The following is a 26992-nucleotide window of genomic DNA, read 5'->3' as shown; positions in this document are numbered from 1 at the left end:
TATTAACATCTCTAAACCTCTCTTCATACACCAGACTCAGTTTTTCATACATCATCTGACATACGTTTTTGGGTTATCACATGATGACATTTTATGCTAGGATGAAAGGGGGCTGAATAGTTGACTCACTGGCAGAATGTACCAACAGTATTTAAAACTGAAAACCTCACATATTAGAAGGTAGACTGTTTCCTACATATAATTTTAGCAACATGCAGTGGAGTTTTGTGGTTTAATTTTAATGTGTTTACATGCTTTTGTCAGTAGGTATATGCTTCGATCAGTACAATTAAATAAGGATTTCTCTAGAAAGAAATATATTGCTCTTAGTTTTTAAAATTTAGAGTATGAGCATATTTTTCATTCTTTCTTTTATTCTTTTTTTTTTTAAAGAGTCAACACAGACTGTCCAGGCTCTGCAGTATTCAACTGCTGATGGTCCACTAACAGCAAGTAAAGATTTAGAAATCAAAAACTTAAAAGAAGAAATTGAAAAACTAAGGAAACAACTAAGAGGTAAATTTCTGTGATTCATTATTAATTCTGTTTAGTAGATATTTTTTAATGTTTTATTCATGCACAAAACATTTATTGAGTACCTGTTATGTTATGTGTTACATGATGTGAGCTATGTGCCAGTGAGGGAAAAGCAAATAAGAATGGTTCTGCTCTCAAGGAGCTCATGTTTTGGTCTTGGAAAAAGATAAACAAATAGTTTTTTGCAGTACTTGTGAAAAGGCCAGAAGAAAAATAACCATAGGTACATAGAGAGTACACAGGAGGAGCACCTAACCCAGAATTAAGTGAAAAAAGATGACTTTTTGGAGGACCTATTCATTTGGGATATTTGTCTGGCAAAGCATTTATATAAGTAGTTCATTTTTCAGTGTAGGTTAATTAAAATTAATTTTGAATTGTTGATACGCCTGTTATATCCATTCATTCATTTATTCCATTCATTCAACAAATATGTATTGAGTAGCTACTATGTACTAGGTGTTGTTTTATGCTCTTGGGATGCAGTACTAAACAAAATGATAAAAATCTTTGTCCTTGCTGGGGTGGAGGGCAAACAACAGACATTAAACAATAACTATGTAACTTTGTAAATGATACAGTATGTTAGAAGGTGATAAGTGCTTAAAAATAGAAAAGAATAAGGAGAATGGGTCAAAAGTATAAGATAAGGTGTTTTATAATTTTAAATAGTGTGATCCATGTGAGAAAAATATTGAAGGAGTTAAGGGGCCTAGCCATGCAGTTAAATGGGAAACACATGTTACAAGCAGACGGATCAGCCAGTGCAAAGGCTCTACTGTCAAAATGTGCCTCGTGAGTTCAAATAAAACATAAAAGGACAGCAAGGCTAGAGCAGAATGAGCAAGCAGGTGGAATGGATGGACATGAGGGTAGAGAAATAAACAGGTGGAGAGGGCTCATTGCCTGATCAGTGGAATCTTACTGACTGTTAGGTCTTTGGTTTGTTCTGTGAGTGAACTGGGAGCCTTCTGCAGGGTTTAGAGGCATCACATGATCTCAGTAAGTGTAAGGGGAGAGAGAGAGAGAAGGTACTATTTTAGCTAGAATAGTCAGACCTCTCTAGAAAAGTAGTTTTAGGCCAAAATAAGTGAAGAAAAGAAGGATCTGACCCAGTGTCTTTTACAAAAAGGATTATTTAAAATGCAATATTAAGGTACATGGAGATTTTAAAGTTGATCATAATTTATGCTGTTCTATTTTTTTAAGTGGCTGTCCTCCTAATAAACATCTCTTTATAAATTTCTGTAGCTTTATCTTTTTAAAACTAAGTTAGATTAGGAATATGATAAGTAGAATCATTTACTTTGCTTTGATATCAACACTACATTATCAGTGGCACTGAATGTATTTGAGTTTTTTGGCACTAAAAAAGCAGTGAGACACAAGACACAGCTAGGGTGCTTAGTGATCCATATCACTTCAAAGAAGTGATATGGATTTGGAAAAACCTATTTACATTATCTCACTTATATGTTCTAGGAAGGATTTTTGGTTTTTTGTTTTGTTTGTTTGTTTTTAAGATTCCTTGGGATTTTCTGTGCTGACCATCATGCATCTGCAAATAGGAACAATTTTCTTTTGCCCTTTCTGATCTGGGTGTTTTGGGTTTTTTTTCCCTTATTTCACTGGCTAGAACTTGCAGTACTTCGTTGAAGAAGAGTGTTGAGAACAGACATCCTGGTTTTCTTTCCTATCTTAGGGGGAAAGTATTAAGTCTTTCACCTTTAATTGTAATATTAGCTGTAGGCCTTTTATAGATACTCTCATCAATTTAGAAGCTCTCCTCTATTTCTGTGTTTCTAAGGGTTTTATCATGAATGGGTTTGAATTTTGTCAAATATTTTTTCTGCACTGATTGATAAGAACATGTGTGGTTTTTTTTCTTTAGTTAACCTGTTAATATGGTGGATTAAATTGGTTGATTTTGAAATATTGAATCATTGGAATATGCACATGCCTGGTCATGGTGTATAATTATTTTTATATATTAATTCTATTTCCACTGTTTTGTTCAGGAATTTTTAATATGTACACATGAGAGATACTGGTCTTTGTTGTATTTTTCTTTTCTTTTTTTTTTTTTTGGTACTGCCTTTGCCTGGGTTTTTAGTTTGTTTTCTTCTTTTGTTTTTTGGTTTTTTAATGAGATATGATTGACACGTAACATTATCTTAGTTTCAGGTGTACAACATAATGATTCAATATTTGTATATATTGTGAAATAGTCACCTTAGTAAGATTAGTTAACTTCCATCACCACTATAGTCATAAACTCTTTTTTCTTGTGATGAGGACTTGTAAGATCTATTCTCTTAGCAACTTTCAAATATACAATACAGTATTATTAACTGTAATAATAGCACCACGTTGTATATTACATCCCCAGTATTTATTTATTATATAACTGGAAGTTTGTACCTTTTGACCATCTTTCCTCCTTTAACCCACCCTGCACCCCCGTCTCTTGCAACCACCAATCTTCTCTATATCTGTGAGTTTAGTTTGTTGTTATTGTTGTTTTTGTTTTAGATTCCACATGTAAATGAGATCTTACTGTATTTGTCTTTCTCTGTCTGATTTATTTCACTTAGCACAGTGCCCTCAAGGTCCAATCCATATTGTCACATATGGCAAGATTTATTTTTGTGGCTGAAAAGTACTCTATTGTATATATACAATTCCAGAAGTGGAATTGCTGGATCATATGGTAGTTCTATTTTTAATTTTTTGAGGACTCTCCATACTGTTTTCCATAGTAGCTGCACCAATTTACATTCTCACTAATAGTACACAAGGGTTCCCTTTTTACCACATCTTTGCCAACACTTTTTATTTCTTATCTTTTGGATGAAAACTATTTTAACAGGTACAAGATAATGTTTCATTGTGGTTTTGATCTACATTTCCTTGATAATTAGTGATGTTGAGCACCTTTCCATGTTGGCCATTTATATGTCTTCTTTAGAAAAATGTCTATTCAGCTCCTCTGCCCATTTTTTGATAGGATTGTTTGTTTCTTTGCCATTGAGTTTATGAGTTCTTTGTACATTTTCTGTACCAACTTGTTGATCTGCAAAGTAAAAGTCAGTTATTTTACCAGAAAAAATGGGTTTATTTGGGAATAGCAAAGAATTGCAGTTTGGGACAAGCAAGCCATGGCAAAAATCATAGGCAGGTTTAACAAAGTGAGGAACATTTTATAGAGAAAAATGAGGAAGTTGGGAAAGGTTGTTTTGAATGAAAGTCCTTTGGAGAAAAGTGAGAGTTCAGGGTGAAGATGGTTTCTCATTGGCTTAGTTCCTGGGGTAGTTGATTTCTTATAGGAGATGTGATGTACTGTCTTTCCTGTTGGGACCTGTAATTGGTGATTCCATTCTTGGTGTCTGTAATTTGACAGTTCTTCCTGTAATTGATGAAGAGAGATACTGTGTGAGAGTTCCCCCTTCTGGCCTCCCAACTCCATTTTAGTGAGACTTCCCTTTATTAACTTTCACAAACACCTTGTCAAATATTTGTTGATTTGCAAACATTTTCTTCCTTTCCATATGTTGCTTTTTAATTTTGTTTATGGTTTCCTCTGCTGTGCAGAAGCTTTTTAGTTTGATGTAGTCCCATTTGTTGATTTTTGCTTTTGGCTGTGGTATCAGTGTAATGCTGGCCTCATAAAATGAGTTTGAGAGTATTCCCTCTTTTATTTTTTGAAAGAGTTTGAGAAGGATTGATATAAATATCCTTATTCTTTTTTTTAGTTGCTTGAAGTGTAAAGTTAAGTGTCTGAGGCTTTTTTTTCTTCGTTTTTGTTTTTTTTTTTTTTTTTACCGTAGGTGTTTATTGCCATGAACTTCCTTCTTAGAACTACTTTTGCTGCATTCCAAAAGTTTTGGTATATTTTTTCCATTTTCATTTGTTTCAAGATTTTTTGAAATTTCCCTTTTAATTCCTTTTTGACCCGCTGGTTACTAATGTGTTAATTTCCACATTTCTGTGAATTTTTCCAGTCTTTCCCTTTATTGGTTTTTAGTGTTGTACCTTTGTGGTTGGAAAAGATCCTTGGTATTATTTCATTCTTTCTAAATTTGTTAAGACTTGTTTTGTAACCTAACTTGATGTATCCTGAAGAATGTTCCTTGTGTGTTTGAGAAGAATGTATATTGTGCTGCTGTTGGATGGAATGTTTTGTATATATCTGTTAGATCCATCTGGTTTGAAGTATAGGTTATGTCCAATGTTTCCTTATCAATTTTCTGTCTAGATAATGTATCCATTGTTGAAAGTAGAATATTGAAGTCCCTTACTATTATTGTGTTGTTGTCTATTTCTCCCTTCAGATATGTTGTATATACTTAATATATTTAGGCACTACAGTGTTGGGGTCATAAAAAATTTTAATTGTTATATCCTCTTGATGAATTGACCCCTTTATTATTCTATAATCTTTTTTTTGTCTCTTGTTATTATTTTTGACTTAACCTCTCTTTTGTCTGATAAAAGTGTAGCTAACCTTATTCTGTTTTGGTTTCCATTTGTGTGGAATATCTTTTTCCATCCCTTAATTTTGAGCCTATGTGTGTCCTTAAAGCTGAAGTGAGTCTTATAGGCAGCATGTAATTGGGTATTGTTTTTTTAATCCATTCAGCCACTTGAGGTCTTTATTGGAAAATTTAATCCATTTATATTTAAAATAATTATTGAGTAGGTACAGATTAACTAATGTCATCTTATTGTTTTCTGGCTGTTTTACAGTTCCCTTGTTCCTTTCTTCCTCTCTTACTGACTTCATTTGTGAATTGATGATTTTCCATAGTGGTGCTTTGATTTCCTTCTCTTTCGTGCATCTACTGAAGGTTTTTGCTTTGTGGTTACTGTGAGGCATACATAAAATATAACAGTCTATTTTATGTTGATGACAATTGTTTATTCTTCCTGTTTATTATATAATTGTTTCAATTATTTCCTCTTCAGATGTTTTAGAAGCATATCAGACAAGGTTATAGTGTTTCCTTAAACCATGAAGTATAATTTAGAAAGCTTAAGGGGGAAAAATTCTATTCTATTTACCCATATTTTTACATGATGCTCTTTCTTCCTTCCTGATATTACTGAGTTCCTCATTTTATTGTTTGCTTTGTGTTTAGAGAGCTTACTTTAGCCATTTTTAAAAGGTAGGTCTGCTACAAACAAATTCTCTTCATTTTTCTTCATCTGAGAATGTCCTGATTTTCCCTTTATTCCTAAAGAATATTTTGCTGGCCATGGGAGCCTGGACTGATAGTTCTTTTGTTTTAGCATCTGAAAAATACTGTGCTACTTCCTTTAAGCTTCATGTTTTCTGAGGTGAAATTCACTGCCATTCTGACTATTTTTTCCCCTTACACAAGAAGTTTTCTCTGGCTGCTTGCAGGTTTTTTCTTTAGTATTCTGATGTTTAATGGTGTGTTTTGGCATGGATTTCTTTGGGTTTATTATGTTTGGTGTTTGTTCATCTTATTGAATCTGTAGGTCTGTGTGTCTTGGCCATATTTTGGAATTTTTTTAGACCCTATTTTTCTAAGTACTTTTACAGACCTGCCTACTTTCTCTTCTCCTTCTGGGACTCTGATGATGCGAGTGTAAGATCTTTTGTAAATCATCACACAAGTCCCTGAGGCTCTGTTCATTTTTGTTTCCATTCTGTTTTTTCTTTCCTGTTATTCAGATTGGTTAATTTCTATTGTTATACCTTCCAGTTCAGTGATCCCTCTGATCCCTCCTTTGTGCTGCTGAATCTATCTACCAATATTTTTATTGTATTAATTTATAAAATTCCCGTTTTGTTCTTTGTTAATCTGCTTCATTAATCTTCGTTAATTTGCTGAGACTTTCTGTATCTGCTCAGGTCTTCTATTTATTCATTTGTTTCAAATATGCTTATAATTGCTCATTGAAGCATTTTTATTCTAGCTGTGTTAATATCTTGTCAGGTTATTCTGACATCTCTGTTATTTTGGTGTCAGCATCTATTGATTTTCTTTTCTCATTCAAGTTGAGATTTTTCTAGTTCTTGGTAGGATGAGTGATTTTTGATGAATGACTCTGGATCTTATTTAAACCTTCCATTTTAGCTGGTTTTTCCTGACACCATTCCAGCAGTGGGAAGGGGATTGCCATCTCCTTACTGCCAGGTTGAGGTAGAAATCCAGTTTCCCCACTTGACCTCCCTTGACACCCAAGGAAGGGCTCCTTGTTATTCTTGGAAAGGAATGGGAGTTCCAGCCCCCTGACTGGTTTCCACTGACACTGTGGCAGGGGTGGCCTTATTACTGCTGGGCAATGGTGAAAGTTCTTACTCTTTTCTGATACCACCCCAATGGGGAGAAGGGTGAGATCCTCATTAATGCTCGGTGGAGATGGAAGTCCTGGTTCCCCATGTGGTCTCCACTGACACTGTGTGTGGGAAGGGGCTTGTTACCAGCCAAGGGGGTTGAAAATCCTGGCCCCCCCTTCTCTAATTAACCCTTGTGGTGTGTTTGGGCACTTCATTAAAACCTCATGTGATTGTAAAGCTAGTTCCTCACTTGTCTTTCGCTGACACAGGTGGTCATCAGGCCACAGTGTTTTCTGTGGTGTTTAACTTGAGCAGAGTGGTTATTTTCTAAAACTTTTCTGTCTTGCTAGTTTGCCCCCTTCTTGGTTCTTTGGCTAGAAAGAGTAGCCTTTTGTTCAAGCTTTTGTTTTCTGCTTCTGTTGGCATTTCTGGGTTGCTGGCTTCTTCAGCTCTAAGTCTGTGAAATAAGAACCAAAAAGAAAACCCAGGGAACTTAACACTGTGTAGTTTCAATGTTCCTGACACACTGTGTCAGATTCCATTGTCCCTGGCCAGTCATCCTTTTTCTCTCCAATTTCAGACTTCTTAGTTTATTTTATGTATAATGTCCAGCTTTTAAAATATAAATCTGATCCCATCACAGCTTCAACATACATACTTAAATGTTTTCAGAGGATCCCCATTGCCTCTGGGATAAGATTAAAATTTCTCAATTCTAATTACAGGGTCCTTCATTATCTTGCATGTATTTTCCTTTCTAGGTTTGTCTTTTGTTATTACTCCACGCACTGATCCCAGCCATGGTGAACTACTTTTAGTTTCACCTAATCACCTCCAGGTTTTACACATATTTGGTTGTTGGTTTTTTATGTAGTCTTCTTGTTCTTCACCCCCATTTCATTCATTTTTTCATCCATCTATCTGTCCATCCATCCATCCATCCATCTAAACATCTATTTGTTTCTTTCTTTCTTTATGCTTGTTTGTTTGCTGGAAACACTCTTCACCTGGTAAATTTCTACTTCTCTGTAAAACTTTTCACCACTGACATATTTTTAAAATTGGTGTGTTGCTTTACTTCCCTCGCCTTACCACCAGACTATAAGCTCCTTGAAAACAGGGACTTTGAATATTTTATTCATTGATATATCGAAGCGCCTACAATGATGCTTGGCACATAAAAACCCCTAAATCAGTATTTGTTGATGAATGAGTGAATGAACGACTAAATGAAACCTCCCTCTTGGAAATCTCTGACCAATTCCTAATGTATCTTCCTACATTGTGTCTTTACAGGCAATCCCCAACACGCTCACATCCCTTACATAAAAATAAATGGTCCCTGGCGTCACCCTAATTGGGGAAATTGATTACCATTGAATTATTGGTTGAAATGCCCTTCCTTTACTTTATTCCTACCTTCTCCCTAAAGTCAGTGCTTATAGGATTACTCTACTCATGAGTTTTTATCATTTCCCAGAGGTGGAGTAGAATCAGTGAAAATAATGTTGTACGAAAAGCTATATCCCTCTTTTTAGTATTCTTCCTTCCCAAGCACTGTTTTCTTGATCATGTGTTAGTCCCAGTGATACTCTAGATTTTATTCCATCTCCTCAATATCATTCATTAATTCATTTTTAAATCTTTTTTATTGTGATAAAAAATACATAATATAAAAATGATCATTTTAACCCTTTTCCAATGTACAGTTCAGTGACGTTAAGCACATTCACAGTGCTGTGCAACCGTCTCCACCATCCATCTCTACTTTACCCATTAAACAATAACTCGTATTCCTCCCACCCACTAGTCCCTGGCATCCACCATGCTACTTTCTGTTTCTTAGAATCTGACTACTCTAGGAACCTCATATAAATGGAATCATAAAATATTTGTCCTTTTGTGACTGACTTACTTTGCTTAGCCTAGTGTATTCAAGGTTCATCCATGTTATAGCATGTGTCAGAATTTCCTACCTTAATACAATATTCCTCAGTATGTATATACCATATTTTGTTTATACATTTATTTATAAATGGACTCTTGGGTTGCTTCCACCTTTTGTTTATTGTGAATAACAATGCTGCTGTGAATATGACTGTACAAATATTTGTTCAAGTCCCTGCTTTCTCTTCTTTTGGGTATATAATAAGAAGTGGAATTTCTGAATTATATGGTAATTCTGTGTTTAATTTTTTAGGAATTGCCATACAGTGCCTCAAGCGTTATGGTTTGCACCTCTGTGTACTGTCTGTGTCCCTCCAACTCTACACTGAAACCACCCTTTCTCTGTCTCCCTCTGTCTCCTTTCTCTCTCTTTCTGTCTCTGTCTCTTTCTCTCTCACACACACACAAACACACACATACTGTTCTACAGTATGTAAGTAAAGGAGAAAAATAGTGAATGGAGGGGAAGATAATAGGGAAATCTGTTTTCTTTCATCATGGTTAGAAGTAAAATCTCTTCACATCAGAAGAGTTATGGATTATTTGAGAAATAAGACCATAATGGAAAAGCTGTGACACTGCTCTTGTGTATCAGAGAGAGAGGTGCTTTGATTGTTCTGTCAGCCTCCTTCTGACTCCAGCCTCAGTCCCTCTGTAGTTTATCAGTGTTCCGCTGTGAGTGCCACTTTAGTCATGCCCTTCTCTTAATTCCTATATCATCCATATAACCTGCCACACAATTTGTATTTGATTTTCTCCTTTATGATTTAAAGAGTGTTACTCTTGTCTTCCTATCTCCTTCAAGACAGAGACCGTATTTTATATTTCTCTTATATACCACACAGTGCAAAGAAAATTCCTGTGTATTGTGCCCTCATTAAATCCTTATTACTTACAGCTTGAGTTTCAGGATTCTACTAGCAGCAGTGAGTTAATTTTGTTGCTGTGAGCTAACCTCACTTCCCTAGTACTGCTTTTCAATTTAATCACTAAAATAGTTTTTAATAACTTCATCTAAATGTTTTGGCTAGTCATGTTGCCATATATTTAATAGATATTTTTGATAGTCTTTGAGGATTTCTTTCAAAATTTTAATCAAACTTGCTATTTGTTGTAGTGAAAGTGAAGGCTCTTCTGCCTGAGCCATTTTATAGTAGTTGGCCAAAGTTCAATACGTTCTGAATTTTTCTTGATTTGGGGTTTTTATCTTTGGGGGATACAAAATTCTGTGTATTCCAAATTACAAATGCTCTACTTTTCTCCGTATTAGAGGGTTTTTAAAGAAATTGGCTGGGTTTGTCTTCTCCAACTTCTTTATCCAGTACATTTCCTCATGTACTTCTCATAATTTACCTGTTGCTCTTGTTTAAATTAATATTTTGAGTCTTTTAGGCATTTTTAAAGTGTCTGAAATATGAGTCATGAAAATCTGACATGTATTTTGTATTATCTACTTAACAACTCCATGGCAAAGCTGCCAACATGAAATGGCTGGGATAAAACTAAAATTTAACCTATATTGAAATAAAAACAATAAAAACGTTCTTAAAGACTGTTGAAGCTATCACATTTAATACATTTTGCTGTAAACTTTATATGATGCAGACATTTTATGAAATATTGATACTTTTTTGTTTCTAACAGAGCAGTTTAGATAAATGGATGACTCAATAATTTGCAAAAAATTTTAACATGCTAGGGAAGAACTTTTCAAAGTAGAAGAAAGGAAGTGAGCATTCTCAGAAGGCATTACTAAATGCACCATGTTACTTACTACTCTAGATTGATATACTTTAGCCATAAAATTTGATTAAAATGACCCCAGAAATTATAGAAATCAGCTGTGTCACATACTAAATTTTGACTCCAAGTTATTAGAAATAACAAACTAAATTATACCTACTTTACAAATCATTGAACTCCTAAAAATGCTGAAAAGTTAAAATAACAACAACAAAATTTTTAAGATGTTTAAAAGAAATTAGTATAAACAGAAAAATTCCCACATGAAATGCTGAAATTTGAGAAAAAGATAAAATGTAATTTTCTGAATATAAGACTAAATACCCTGTGATCCTTAAGATTAAACATCCATTGATATTTTTTATTGTTCTTCAAGGAAAACACTTAATACATACTGTTAAGACAAAATGAAAACTAATCAAATGCAACTTTGCAGATATTTTCAAAATTGCTAAAAACTAATACCTAATATAAATAAGCTTTTAATAAATCTGTAAGTTTAGGACACTGAATATTAGTAGATTATTTTATTTAAGGAATCTAGAACCAGTTAGTGTGTAATACATGGATACATTTAAGTTACTTCTTGACTACAGGACTTGTCTATACAAATGAAACGCTCTTTTCAATAGAACTAACGTATTATAAACACTTCTTCATTTATTGAAAGCATCAAACTCAACAGTGTGCAATGCTCTGTGCATTTGTTCCCTGCCTTTAATTTGCAAATGAGCCATCTGGGGATCTTGTTAAAATATAGATTCTGATTCATTAGGTCTGGGGTGGGGCCTGAGATTCTGCATTTCTGACAAGCTCCCAGAGGATGCTAATGCTACTTCTCTCGGGATGACACTCAGTAACAAGGCTGTAAAAAATAGAAAATATCCAGAACAAAATTAACAATGAATGTGTTTAAATTTCTCTGTTTACACTGGCTTCAATTCTTTAATTTGCTAATTTACTTTTGATGCCAGGGATATTTCATATCAATTTATTAAATTTTATTTAAGCATATGTTAAGATTAATAATTTTATTTTATTTTATAATAACTCTTCTGAACTTATAATGTTAAACATCACTTGATTACATTACTTTTTAAGTTGGAGAGGTTGATGTAAGACTGGTGGGCTGTAGTTAGCTCTGATACTCATTTAGCAATGTGACCTTAGGCAAGTTACTCAACTCCCTGAGCCTATTTCAAATATTTGCTTTTAGAAATCAGAGTTTATTCTTCAAATCACCACTAGTGAAACCAGGCGGGGTGATCTGGAACCACAATGTTAGAAGCAAAACCATCATACAATAATTTGAGTAATATCAGCAGAAGAATGCTAACTAACAGTAGAGGAAAACTTATCTATTTTGTTTGATTGGTCGTGTTCTTTTCTGTTAGTTTTAAGTTTTTAATTGGTTCTGAAGATACTGTTTTTTGGAATTATGGTCTTTTTTTTCTAATAGATATGAAGGCATTTTTGCACATAAATTCTGTGCAAAAACTTTGCACTTAAAATTTGTTCTTCATCCTGGCATTACCTATTCACCATCTTTACAGTGAACTGATAAGCACTTAATTTTCATGAGTCAGTGGCATGTGGTGTTGATAAGCTGAATACCAATATCAAAATACTTTATTTTTTTAAATTTAGTTGCTTTAAACCTTGGTTTTGAGTATTTATTTTTATGCAAATAGTAAAAGAAACATTGTTTCCTGTTTTTAGAATCAAGTCACTTGGAACAGCAACTTGAAGAAGCTAATTCTGTGAGGCGAGAACTAGATGATGCTTTTAGACAAATCAAGGCTTATGAAAAACAAATCAAAACATTACAACAAGAAAGGGAAGAATTAAATAAGGTAAAAATACATAGATAGATTGTTAAAGCCTTTTCTGAATTCTTAATCTTGTTTAACTTGTATACTGAAAGCATTCATGAAGAATTACAATAATATATAGTATACTTTGTCTGTAAAAAGATGGTTTAAAAATTTAAGAATTATTTTGGTGTATGACATTTGATGAATGGCTAGTTATGAAGAAACTTCTAAATTTTCAAGGCTTCAAAGTTCAGAATCTTGTGTTCTTTTGGAGAGTTAATAATCAAAGGACTTGATTAAAAGTAAATGTTATTGAAAAAGAAATATTATGAAGAAGTGAGAGAATAGTAAAAATCTGTTTAGTGTCTATGGAAAAATGAAAAATACAGGCATATTTTCATTGTGACTTGCTAATATGAACATTCTTTAAAGATTATGATAGAAAATTTCTTTAATCATTTTTTTAGATGTCAGTTTATCTTTCAAAGCATGGATGAATAAGCTGAAGTTACTTTCATAAGAACTTTGTGAACATGTAAATATTACTATAAACATCAACAAAATTTATTAATAGCTAGGACACAGTAACACAGTCCAATAGGATATATAATATTCGAGCACAAGAGAAAAATACTTTACATAAATGATATGCTGTGTGTACTTTGCCTTTCATTAACAAATTTTAGAATGTTGGAATTAATATTAGCCAATGCAAAAAAGAAATGAGTGGTTTATGGCATAGAATAAATTGTATTCAATGATGTTGTGTATAATTCATTGATAAAACAGATGAAGTCCTTCTGGGGAAGACTTTTAAGTCTTGCTGCCCATAAAGAAATGGAGGTAATTAAAAATAAAACAAATAACCTTTTGCTGATGAAGCTAATCAAAAAAATTAACAGAGAAAGCTATGAAGGTCAAAGTGAATTAGATTAGTATATTTTTACTTTTTTCTTGATGCACTTTCAAGCAATGTTTTGTATAGATTCACTTATATTCATGGTCAATTTAATAATATTTGGAATTTATAACAGACATCGTATTTGTTTTAATAATATTATATTAATAATTACTATTATGTATTTAAAGGTAGGATTACTCAGCCAAACTTGGTTAACATAATAAGGATGAGCATCTGATATCTAGATTTATAGTAATAGGTACTTGGCCAATTTTTAATAAGTTTTAATATTAAAAATCCTTTCAGTATATTTTGAGAAGAGGGTAGTGCTGAAATGAAACACATCATATTGATAAAGAATTTTAAATGATTTGCCTGATATCCTACAGGCAGCAGATATTCTTTTCAAGATTTTTTTCATTTGATGCATATAAAAAATAAATGTAACATTATATAAGTTTTGACGCAAATAATAAAATGAACCAAACATCCAACTTAAGAAATAGAGCGTTACCTATTTTGTGACATAGCCCTGGGTAGTCATTTCCTATTCCTTTCTCATCACTTCCCTGACAATGGTAATCACTGTTCTGAATTTTATGTTAATCATTCCCTTACTTAAAAATTTTTTATCACATATTAGTGTATCTCTAAATAGTATATTAGTGTTGGCTTTTTTTGAGCTTTGTAAAATGGTATATGCAGTCTTTTGCAATTTGCTTTTTTCACTCAACGTTGTTTCTAAGATTTGTCTATATAGCTGTTGATCATTCATTTAGTTGCTATAAAATACCCCGTTATGTCAGCACCCACAATTTACATATCTAATTTTTTGTTTGCAGACATTTAGGTTGCTTATAATTAATAGCTATTATACATGATGCTGCTATGATGATTCTTGAACATTTATCCAGACACACACACACACACACACACACACACACACACACAAACACGAATAGAATAATTGGGTCATATGCAATGGAAATATTGTATTTTTTATGATGATGTCAAATCATTTTCCACTGCTTCTACCAATTTATACTCCTACTAGTAGTGTACAGGAGTTTTTATATTCAACAGTACTTCATATTACTAGATATTATTTTTGGCCAACCTAATCTAAGTTGACATTTTAGGTCTAAAATGATGTTTTAGAATGGTCTTAATCTGCATTCTCTAATTACTAATGAGGCTGAGTATCCTCACACATGTCCATTTATCATTTATATTTCTTCTTTTGTGAAATGCTTCTTAATATACTTTATACATTTTTCTGTTGGGTTGTTTGTCTTTTCCTTATTGGTTTGTAAGAATTTTCTGGACATGCTAATCTTTTATCGATTATGTATGTTACAGATATCTCCCAGGTAGTGGCTTGTCTTTTCATCTTGTTTATGGGAGCTTCTGACTAACAAAAGTTTTTAGTCTTAATGTAGTCAAATTCATCAATCTTTATTTTTATGATTATTGCATTTGCTGGCTTATGTAAGAAATCTAAGGTAAAAAACAATTCTCCTAAATTTTTATCTTGAAGTTTTTATGTTTGGTTTTCATATTTAAATTTTTAATGCATCAGAAATTTGTTTTTGTGTATCATATGAGATAAGGATCCAATTTCACTTTTTCCCATATGGCTAGCCAGTTGTTCATTTACTAAATAGGCCCTCCTTCCCTTAGTGATGTGCAGTGTCACCTCTGTCATATATTAAATTTCCATTTATGCATGGGTTTATATCTCAACTCTCTATTCCTTGAAAACTATGATGGGATTTTGATTAAAATTGCATTAAATCCATAGAGCAATTTCAAGAGAATTGACATCATTATAACATTGAGTCTTTACGTTCTTATCCATGTTTATTAATATCATTCTAAATGCACACAAGATTTCAAGAGCAAGGAAAGATTATTACGATTTACATTCAGAAAAGCAAAACAAAACGTAAACCAGGTGGCTTTCCTGTATGCCTGTTCTTACCCTTTAGGGTAACACAGTGAGAGCTGGTTGGATACAACCCTACACATATGGACACTGTATGGTAGAGAAAGAGCCCTGAAATAGTGAATCGTGGTGTTTACATAGAGGAGAGAGGCAGATGCTTCCTTCTTCCCCTCTATCTCTACCCACCTTTTTGCGGGTCTCCTTGGAAACCTAAAGAGAAGGATCTAGGACCCTTTGGAATATAAATAAGTCACTCTGGTGGAAAGATGTATCCAAGTCTCCAGCTCTATAAAGAGATTATCTCCTTGGTACAGGCTCTTACCTCTCTCTCCAACCCTCCTTGAAATGTAAACACATAAGTCCAGGAGTTAAATCTCTTTGGAGTTTTCTCACTACATATCTAAATTAGTCATAAATTACTTTACGAGGCTTGCTTTTAACCCATGTTCCAAGTTTCAGTAAAATTTGCTTAGAAAGGCCTAACTGTACAAAAACATAAAATTATTTTCTCTGCAGTCCCACAGTCTTTTTATCCACAAAAAGTGGTATATCACTCTGTATCGTTAAAGTATTTTAAAATGTTTCTCCATAAAATTCTATACAGGTCTTGTTTGCCTTTCCTTAAATTTATGATTGTAAGTTTTCATATTTTAAATGGTACCTTTAAAATTATACTTTCTTACGGATTCTGTTCTAGCAACATTTCTAAACTCTTATTAATTGTAATAATATATTTGAGATTCTTTAAGGTTTTATGAAATAATGACAGGTTTTTTCTTTGTCTTTTGATTTTTTTTTTTTTTTTTTTTTTTTTTACTTTTCTTTCTTTCCTTGTCTTACTGTATAAGCTAGGACCTCAAATACAACATTCAATAGAAGTGATGATAGCAGGCATCCCTATCTTATTCCTGATTTCTAAGAAAATAATAATGTTTTCTGTAAAGTTTTGGTAAATACTTTTTATCAGGTTAAGAAAATTATCTTCTATTCCTATTTTGCTAATCATTTTTATCAAAAATGGATATTGACTTTATTAAATGTGCTTTTTTTGCACAGTATTGCAACAAATTTCTAGAAATTTGTTCATATCTATTGATGGAATTATATGATTGTTCTCCTTTAATAAATTGGTTTGGGGCTTCTGTGGTGGCGCAGTGGTTAAGAATCCACCTGCCAATGCAGTGGACACGGGTTCGAGCCCTGGCCCGGGAAGATCCCACATGCCGCGGAGCAACTAAGCCCGTGAGCCACAACTGCTGAGCCTGTGCTCTAGAGCCCATGAGCCACAACTGCTGAGCCTGTGCTCTAGAGCCCATGAGCCACAACTACTGAAGCCCGTGCGCCTAGAGCCCGTGCTCCACAACAAGAGAAGCCACCGCAATGAGAAGCCCATGCACCTCAATGAAGAGTAGCCCCGACTCGCTTCAACTAGAGGAAGCCCGGGCGCAGCAACAGAGACCCAACTCAGCCAAAAATAAATAAAAATAAATTGGTTTGATGACTTACTTTATAAACTTTTTCTAACATTAAACCAGTTTTACTTTTCTGGGTTAAAACTGAATTGCCCGTGTATTGTCTCCTAAATATTAATATGATAATATAGGTAACAGTTATCTTGCATCTGTTCTAATAGTACTGTTTTAAGTGCATTACATTTATTAGCTCATTTAATCTTTTAAAGAACCCTGTAATTTAAGTGTGAGTAGTAGCAGCAGCAGCAGCAGCAGTAGTAGTAGTGTTTTTATTTTATAAATGGTGAGATCCCACACAGAGAAGTTAGGTACATTTGCTCAAGATCATAGGGCTAGAAAGTGGGGGAACTGGAATTTCAACACAGGGAGTTGAGTTCCAGAGTTCATGTTTACCCACTTTATATATCACTGACCTGATTTGCTAATGTCTTTGGGTTTTTTTAGGATTTTTTATTTGTTTTCTTCAATGAGATGGGCTTTTTTTTTCTCTCTCTTTCTCTCTCTCTCTTTTTTTTTTGGTCCCCTTTGGTATCAAGATTATACTGGTCTTATAGAGTTAGCTGAGTAGCACTGCCTCTTTTTCTGTTCTCCAGAGAAGTTTGTATAAGAAGAATGTTTCGTTCCTTGAAACACATTGGAGGAATCATCTGTAAAACCATCTGAGTCTGGAGATTTTTTCCCACTTGGGAGGATGGGGAATTTTTGTTAGCTATTGGTTTAGTTACTTTAATTGTTATAGGACTATTCAGGCATTCTATTTCTTCTTGAAACAGTTTTGCTAAATTTATTTTTATAGGAATTTGTTCATATCTTAAGTTGAAAAATTTACTGGCATAAAATTTTTCATTGCATCCTTTTACCTTTTTTTATTTCTCCTAGATTTGTAGTTATAACCTCTTCTTCTTTCTTCATATTATTTCTTTGTGCATTTATTCTTGTTCCCTTGTTTGACCTCACCAGATATTTAGTGAGATCAAAGAACAAGCTTTTGGCTTTGTTGATCTTTATTATTCTCATGTTTCCTTTTCATTAATTTATGTTCTTTATTATCATCTCATATTGGGGGAAGCTGTTAATAGGTTGTTCTCTCTTAACTTTTTATGTGGAATTTCATTGAATTTCAACTTTTTTTTAGTTTCAGTATAAGTATTTCAGGCTATAAATTTCCCCCAATGTATATACAATACCTTTTACTGCATCCCCAAGTTTTAGTCTTTACTAAACATTTTTATTGTTTTCTGTATTTAAATTTTTTTAGTTCTAAATATTTTAATACCCTTTATGATTTTTCTCCTTGATCTGTGAGTTATTATGGAATTTAGCCTTGTTATTTTTTATTTCTATTTTAATGGTAATATTATTAAAGAACTTGATCTGTATGATATCTGTTCTTTGAAATCTACTGAGAATCACTGCATGATCTAGACCTTTTCATTTTTAAATATTCAATATATGCTTAAGAAGAATGTGTTTCCCAATGTTGGATGCAAGCTTCTAAATATACATGAAGGTTATTAATTGAGCTTTTCAAATCTTCTTTATATTTACTATTTTTTTAACTGCTTGGTTTATCTATTAATCATAGAGAAGTTGGATTTTCTCATGATGATGTATTCACCAGTTTTTCTGTGACGTTCTAGCAGTATTTTTTCTAATATATTTTGAGCCTATCTTATGGAATGCACAAAAATTTAGAGTGGGATTTCTTTCTAGTGAATAAAATTTTATCATTGCTATAATAATGCTTTTTCTATTTAAGTCTAGATTTTGTTTCATAATTTGGTATAACAAACTGCATTTAACTGGTGAACTTACTCCTTTTAATACTTATTTTGATTACTAATCTATATGGACATGTTTCTACCACTTTTTGTTTTCTGTTTGTCATGCATTTTCTATGCTTTATCTCCTTTCTCACTCTTTTTTTTTTAATTGGAGTAAAGTTGATTTACAATGTTGTATTGCTTAGTGCTGTACAGCAAAGTGAATCAGTTATATGTATACACATATCCACTCTTTTTCAGATTCTTTTCCCATATAGATCATTAGAGCGTATTGACCAGAGTTCCCTGTGCTATATTAGTTTTCTATTTTATATATAGTAGTGTGTGTATGTCAATCCCAATCTCCCACTTATCCCTCCCCACTTCCCTGCTGGTAACCATAAGATTGTTTTCTACATCTGTAACTCTGTTTCTGTTTTGTAAGTAAGTGCATTTGTACCATTTTTTTAGATTCCACATATAAGCAATATCATATGACATATGTCCTTCTCTGTCTGACTTACTTCGCTTAGTATGACAGTCTCTGGGTCCACCCATGTTGCTACAAATGGCATTATTTCATTCTTTTTATGGCTGAGTTCGCTCTTTTTTAAAATTGTGGCAAAATATATATAACATAAAATTTACTATCCTAATCATTTTTACGCGTATAATTGAGTACTGTAAGGTACATCACATTGTTCTGAAACCAATCTCCAGAATTCTTTTCATCTTGAAAATGTTTTCCTTGATTTTTTTTTAATTTTTTGCTTTATAACAAATTTAATCAGTTATACATATACATATGTTTCCATATCCCCTCCCTTTTGCGTCTCCCTCCCACCCTCCCTATCCCACCCCTCCAGGCGGTCACAAAGCACCGAGCTGATCTCCCTGTGCTATGCGGCTGCTTCCCACTAGCTTCTTGTTCTCATTTTGCTCACTACTCATTCTAGCAGTTTCTAGTAGTATTGAATTTTATCGTGCATATTTAACAAAGTCTAAATTTAATATCTTTTTTTTAAATTTAATATTGGGTTGGCCAAAAAGTGCCTTCGGTTTTTAAGTAAAAATAAAAGACTTATTTTTCATTTTCACCAGTAACTTTATTGAACAATGTATTCAACCTTTTGTCCCACTACCTTCTGCCATTTTTCAGGCAATTTCATAATTCCATCTTCCCAAAACTTTTTATCTTTTTGAGCAAAGAACTGTTCTGGGTACCTTTTACAGTCCTCCAGGGAACTGAAATTTTTTCCATTAAGAGAATTTTGTGAAGACTGAAATAAATGGAAATCTGAAAGTGCAATGTCTGGTGAATACGGCAGATGAATTAGACTTCCCAGCCAAGCTGTAACAGTTTTTGCCTGGTCATCAAAGAAACATGCGGTCTTGTGTTACCCTGATGGAAGGTTATGCGGTTTCTGTTGACTAATTCCAGATGGTTTTCGTTGAGTGCTGCTTTCAGTTGGTCTAATGGGAGCAGTACTTGTTGGAGTTAATTGTTTGGTTTTCCAGAAGGAGCTCAAAATAGAGGACTCCCTTCCAATCCCACCATATACACAACATCATCTTCTTTGGATGAAACCCATCCTTTGGTGTGATTGGTGGTGGTTCATTTCACTTGCCCCACAATCTCTTCTTTTCTGCATTGTTGTACAGTATCCACTTTTTTTTTTTTTTTTATAAGAGTTCATTTTTTTTTTTAAACATTTGTAATCTTTATTTATTTATTTATTTATTTATTTATTTATTTATTCATTTATTTATGACTGTGTTGGGTCTTCGTTTCTGTGTGAGGGCTTTCTCTAGTTGCGGCAAGTGGGGGCCACTCCTCATCGCGGTGCGCGGGCCTCTCACTATCGCGGCCTCTCATTGCGGAGCACAGGTTCCAGGCGCACAGGCTCAGTATTTGTGGCTCATGGGGCTAGTTGCTCCACGGCATGTGGGATCTTCCCAGACCAGGGCTCGAACCCATGTCCCCTGCATTGGCAGGCAGATTCTCAACCACTGCGCCACCAGGGAAGCCCTACAGTATCCACTTTTCATCACCCATCACAATTTGCTTTAAAAACGGTATGTTTTCGTTACGTTTAAGTAGAGAATTGCATGCAGAAATACGGTCAGGAATGGTTTTTTTGCTTAACTTATGTGGAACCCAAACATCAAAGCAATTCACATAACCAAGCTGGTGCAAATTATTTTCATCGCTTGATTTGGATATTTTGAGTATGTCGGCTATCTCCCGCGTGGTATAACATTGATTGTTCTCAGTTAATGTCTCGATTTGATCACTATCAACTTCAACTGGTCTACCTGACTGTGGAGCATCGTCCAGCAAGAAATCTCCAGCATGAAACCTCGCAAACCACTTTTGACACGTTCAGTCAATCACAGCACCTTCTCCATACACTGCACAAATCTTTCTTTTGTGTTTGAGTTTTTACCTTTCTTGACATAATAAAGCATAATATGCTGAAAATGTTGCTTTTTTCTTCTATCTTAAGTATTAAAATGGCTACACAAAAATTCACCAGTTTTGATAAGTTTTTTTTTAATGCATACTGTTATGACAGGTGTCACAAGAAAATCTAACAAAATTGTTTCGAATGAGGTTAAAGACAACTAAGCGCTACTAGAGCCATCTTATGGGAAAAACCGAATGAATCTTTTGGCCAACCCAGTATCTTAAACTGTTGCTCCCAAACACTTTGAGGACCTTTAACTCTATTGCTTCTTCCCAACTACTGTGCTTTTTTGGACCAATATGTCAGTTATGTCCTTTTTGTTTACTGTACAAATGAGACAATAATACAATCTTATATACAAGTTTTCTTACATTCATATTTGTGTTTACCAATTTCTTAGCCCTCCACTTCTCTTTCATTAGACCTTCCTTCTAAAATCATTTTTGATTTTCCTGAAATAAATATTTAGAGGTTCCTTTAAGTTCAGATCTGGTTGTGATAAGCTCTGTCAATTTGTGTTTGTATGAATCTCATTATTTTTTAGCCTCATACTTCAAAAGTAATTTTTCTGTGTGTACATTTTTAATTATTATCTCTTTAAAAATATGTTCTCCTGTTACTATTGTTACTTCTTAGATGTCTGCTCTAATTATCTTTTTTTTTTCCTTTTTGAGGATGGGAAACAGGTGATTTGTGTTTTTTCCCTCTGATTTCTTTTTTTTTTTAATGTTATATACTTTATTTTTTAAAGTTTCTGGGTTTGAGTTTCTTCTTATTTTTCTTCATAAAGGTAGAGCTTTCAATATTAGTGGATTCATGTTCTTAATGTTAATACTTACATTTTTTCATTTCTAAATGCTCTATACAATGTTTTATAAAAGGTTTTTCGTAGTCTTTTTGCCTCATCATTTTAAATAGCCTTTTGTCATTTTCCTATTTTTATGATTTCCTTTTATTTCTTCAAACATTTCATGTATAGCAATCTTATCAGTATCTGATAGTTCTAATATCCAAATACCATTGGGGTTTATTTTTATTGTTTGTAATGTTTGCTTGTGGTTGTTTGTCCTTTGGGTGTTTGGGAATGGTTGTGAGCTCATATTTGTATGCTCTTTAAAAAAAAATAGAGGTCATTGAGACTCTTTTCCTCAAAGAAGGTTTGCATTTCCTTTTGCTGGGAGGCAGGTGGTTCTACTGACCCAAGTCTACTTCAGCTCCTTCTAAGTTTCTCACTTTAATTAGCTTTTCTCCTTGCTGCTGGCCCAAGAGTTAGTCTCCACATCAAATACAGCCCTTGTTTCTATCATTTGTAATCATTTGATATAATTTTTTTTAATCTCACAGATATCCATTAAATTTCATAAAATCTTTACCTTTTCCATTGTATCTTGTATTCCTATACCTTTATTTGTTTATTTATTTATTGAAACTAAGGTACTGGAAGGTTAAATCAGTTGTTCCTTTGCAGTTAGCATGTTAGCATAAGGAACTGAGGATATGAACAGAGCACCATGCTCCTAGTATCTGTTCAAAAGTAGTTCATTTCTTTTAATTTTGTTCTGAGGTGAATAATTTTGGCTCTTCTTGACTTCATGATAAATATTTTGATGGCCAAATTTGGTCCCTAAGGTGCAGAATTGGTAACTTATATTCTTTTTACAAAACTGTAGGAACTAGTCCAGGCTAGTGAGCGATTAAAAAACCAATCCAAAGAGCTGAAAGACGCACACTGTCAGAGGAAACTGGCCATGCAGGAATTCATGGAGATCAATGAGCGGCTAACAGAATTGCACACCCAAAAACAGAAACTTGCTCGCCATGTCCGAGATAAGGAAGAAGAGGTGGACCTGGTGATGCAAAAAGTTGAAAGCTTAAGGCAAGAACTGCGCAGAACAGAAAGAGCCAAAAAAGAGGTTAGTAGTCAGGCAAATTTGTAGTGCCCATGGGGTAGTGATTAAAGCTGCTTTTTCAGACTAGTGAAATAATATATATTTCATTCTTTAATTTTTGAAAAGAGTTTTTTTTTAGTTTGGTAGTAATATTTAATATGAATTTCAATATTTGAGTTATCTATCTATTGCAAGGTAAATTCCTATGGGGAGACATTTTATTGGAGAAACAATTATAACCATGAAATCTGCTTTTTTCATTTTATTTTAAAGCTGGAAGTTCGTACAGAAGCTGTAGCTGCTGAAGCATCTAAAGACAGGAAATTGCGCGAACAGAGCGAGCACTATTCTAAGCAACTGCAAAATGAATTAGAGGGACTGAAGGTATCGTTTGATTTCATATTTATGAAGTTGAATTAATTTTCTCCTCTTTCTGCTTAACAGGACTGTGTTATGTTCTCTTTCTGGTGTAGAGTAAAAACTAGCTATCCTTCAGACATAGTATTCTTAATTCTCATTCTTATCAATAGGAAGCTGGTATAGACTTCTTAATCATGCTGTAAGGAAAGGGAAGGCTATATTTAGTGGGGAGAAGAAATCTTTCAGGAAGGAGTTAAAATATTTATGAAGGGCTGCATACCTTGACAAGATATATTGGTAATATCATGGGAGGCAGGGTTAGATGTCCAGATCCTCTGTCTTGTTAAGTGACTTAGGAGAGGCTCGGAGGTAGCTTTGCAGATACTTCTGTTAAGTGGGATGAGGTGATAATTGGCCTGGATTTAAACATCTCAGCAGAAGTGCTTAGCAAGGGAAATCTTTGTGCCAGCTCTAGAGTTGGACTATCTGGTTTTAAAGCCTAGCCTCATCAGTTACCAGCTGTGTAACGCTGGACAAAACATTTAATCTCTTTGGACCTTAATTTCTCATTTGTAAAACCCTATCTCATTGGTTTCATGTAAGGAGTACATATACATGTATGTAAGCTGCCACATCATAAGTGGTCAGTAACTATTAGCTATAATAATAATATTATATATGTCAAAGTGAGAGAATTAGGATTAATTGACATTGTATTTCTATAACACTAGATTATAATCTGAATATGATGTCTGACTTTTCTTGACTCTACTCTTTGCATATCCCAATTCCTCTGCATTGTCTGCCAGACACCACCTCCACACGCTCCTTGCGTGCCTAGTCTAGTATCTTATTCATCCAGCAAATATAAGGTTGAAGTTGAATGTCATCTCAGGAAGTCTAAATATTCCTTATTCTCTGCTGCTATAGAATTTTGTTAATAACTTTACAATAGCTCTTATTATAATTATTTATTCACAAAATGTCTCTCCACCTAAACTGTGACTTATTGAAAACATAGACTGGTATATTATTTGTTTTGTTTTGATTAATCATGATTGCACAGTCTTGGTTAGCTTTCCAAAATAAAGATGTTTCTTCTATAAATAATCTATGCTTCTAGAGCAGGATTAGTATATAGAAGTCATTACATTACCATCTCAAATAACTTTCAGTCAGGGACTACTTTGTTTCCAGCACTATCTTAGGTGATTTTGGTAAACACAAGAATCACAAAGTGCAAACTGGAGGAAATCTTACAGATTATTTGCATTTGAGGAAAACAAAACTCAGATGAGTTTAGGATTTTATAGTCTTAAATGATAGAGTACAGTTTAAACCCAGGTTTTCTAATTCTTAGTACCATTCTGTCCACTAGTTTGATTTTTATTTTTTTCTGTAACAAACACTGCTCATTGAAAACTCTGAGTCACATGTGTTTACCTACATATCAGACACTCATAATCTCTTGTATCATTTACAGATTTGGAAAATTTGGGATAATAAAACTACCCAATAAATTAGTTAATGCATTTAAAATGCTTAGCCCATGGCCTGGCACAAAGTAAAGGCTCAATAACTGTTAGCTATTATTATGATCATACTACCATTTCTTTAAGATATTTTCTGAAAGTGGAATTTCTTGATTTAAAGGTATACACATGTAAATTTTGAAACTTATTTTGGCCCCTTTAAAAGGTTGTAGGAATCTTTACTTCGTTAAGAATACTCTTCAATAGAATTGAAGAGAAAAAATGTTCTTGAATAAAAATTAGAAACTTTAATACCCCACTTCCAAAAATGGGTAGAACATATAGACAGAAGATAAATAAGCATATAGATGTCTTGATCAACAATATAACCAACTAGAACTAGCAGATACATATATAGAACCCTCCACCCAACAACAGCCGAATACATATTCTTCTCAAGGGCAATTGATACATTCTCCAGGATAGACCAGATGTTAGGCCACAAAATAAATCTCAATAAATGTAAAAAGATTGAGATCACACAAAGTATCTACTCCAATCACAATGGAATGAAGCTAGAAATCAATAGCATAAGGAAAACTGGAATGTTAAAAAAATATGTGGAAATGAAATAAGACACTCTTAACCGACCAGTGGGTCAATGAAGAAATCACAAGGGAAATTAGAAAATACCTAACTTTATATCTTACAGAACTAGAAAAAGAAGAGCAAAGGAAACAAAGCTAGAAGATGGAAGGAAATAATAAGGATTAGAGAGCAGTGTTCAATAAAATGAGAACAGAATAATAATAATAAGGGGAATGAAACCAAAGTTCATTCTTTGAGAGATCAACAAAATTGACAAACCTTTAGCTAGACTGACAGAGAGGGAGGAAGGGGGAAACAAATAACTAACATCAGAAATGAAAGTGGATATTAATACCTATCATCAGAAAGCCAAAGGATTATAAGAGAATACTATGAACAACTCTATGCCAACAAAGTAAATAATCTAGATGAAATGGACAGATCGAGAAGCACACAAATTACCTAAATGCAAGACAAAAGAGAAAGTCTCAACAGATTTACAACAGGCAAAGAGATTGAATTGGTAATAAGAAACCTCCTGACAAAGAAAAGCCCAGGACTGGATAGCTTCACTAGTGAACTGAACCAAACTTTTAAGGAAGAATTAACACCAATTCTTCTTAAACTCTTCCACAGAATACAAGAATAGGGAACACTTCCTAACTCATTCCATAAGGCCAGCATTGCCATAATACCAAAGCCATATGAATAATATCACAAGAAAAGAAAATTACAGACCAGTATTCCTAACAAATATAGACGTATGAATTCTCAACAAAACACCAGCAAACCAAATCCAAAGCCATATTAAAAGGATTATAAACCATGGCAAAGTGGGGTTTATCCCAGGAATGCAAGGGTGGTTGAATGTAAGAAAATAAATCAATGTGTAATACATCACATTGAAAGAACCACAGGGAGGGGGGAACCACATGATCATCTTAATTGATCCACATAAGTCATTTTACAAAATTCAACATCCTTTCATGATAAAAACTCTCAGAAAACAAGGAATAGAAGGGAATATACTCAACATGATCAAAGGCATTTATGAAAAACCCATAGCTAACATCATACTCAATGGTGAATGACTGAAAAAAATTTCCCTGAGTTTAGGAGTGAGACAAGGATGCCCATTTTCACCACTGCACTTAACATGCTGGTGGTTCTAGCCAGAGGAATTAGATAAGAAAAGGAAATAGAAGGCATCCAAACTGGAAAAGAAGAAGTAAAACTATCTCTATTTGCAGATCACAGGATCCTATACTTAAAAACTCCAAAGAATACTATCAGTTTCCAATCCAGTATATAAGAACTTCAGAAGTCACCACTTTGTTCTAACAAGAAATAAAAAGCTGAACAAATTGAAAAATCAACAACTCTTCTTAGATCTGTAAGGGAAGTAATATCACAGAACCAACTGCTGTCCGACCAGTGGGTCAGGCACTGAGAGAGAGTGACAGGCACATAGAGAGAATCACAACTTATGAGATCAGGAACCCTTGTAGGAAATCAGTACCAGTGTAGGGAGAACTGAACTGTTATTGAAAAATTGCTAGAGGCTCAGTGCGGACAAGTTTGAGAGATAAAAATTCCAGGGGAGCCTCGTCACTGGGGAGCCCTGACAGTTTCAACAGTTTTACATCCTGGAGCTCTACAAGGTTTTCACAGTGAATATCAGAGAAAAATCCCCTTGTACTATGCCCTTGTACAATAGGGGTAACAATTTTGAATGTGCCAGAGCATTCTGTTCTTAACAAGGTCTATCTTCAGGAGAAACTCTTCA

At 33.8% G+C, this 26992-nt stretch overlaps 1 protein-coding gene across 20 annotated transcripts in view; it reads left to right on the top strand.

The window, feature by feature from the left end:
- Positions 1-26992, top strand: part of CDC42BPA (CDC42 binding protein kinase alpha) — a 323580-nt gene that overhangs the window by 192468 nt on the left and 104120 nt on the right. For 17 of the 20 annotated variants that reach the window (XM_081225007.1, XM_081225002.1, XM_081225006.1 and 14 more), the window contains exons 11-14: positions 394-516; positions 12254-12387; positions 22568-22810; positions 23060-23170. In XM_081225007.1, coding sequence (XP_081081133.1) covers positions 394-516; positions 12254-12387; positions 22568-22810; positions 23060-23170 — 611 coding nt within the window. The remainder of the gene's footprint in view (positions 1-393; positions 517-12253; positions 12388-22567; positions 22811-23059; positions 23171-26992) is intronic. The other 3 variants (XM_081224995.1, XM_081225000.1, XM_081225001.1) reach the window with 1 other exon arrangement.

Source organism: Mesoplodon bidens (assembly GCF_964165515.1).
Source record: "Mesoplodon bidens genome assembly, chromosome: 2".
Taxonomy (NCBI): domain Eukaryota; kingdom Metazoa; phylum Chordata; class Mammalia; order Artiodactyla; family Ziphiidae; genus Mesoplodon; species Mesoplodon bidens.
The sequence above is the reverse complement of the archived record's forward strand: the minus strand, read 5'-3'. Positions and strand labels throughout refer to the sequence as shown.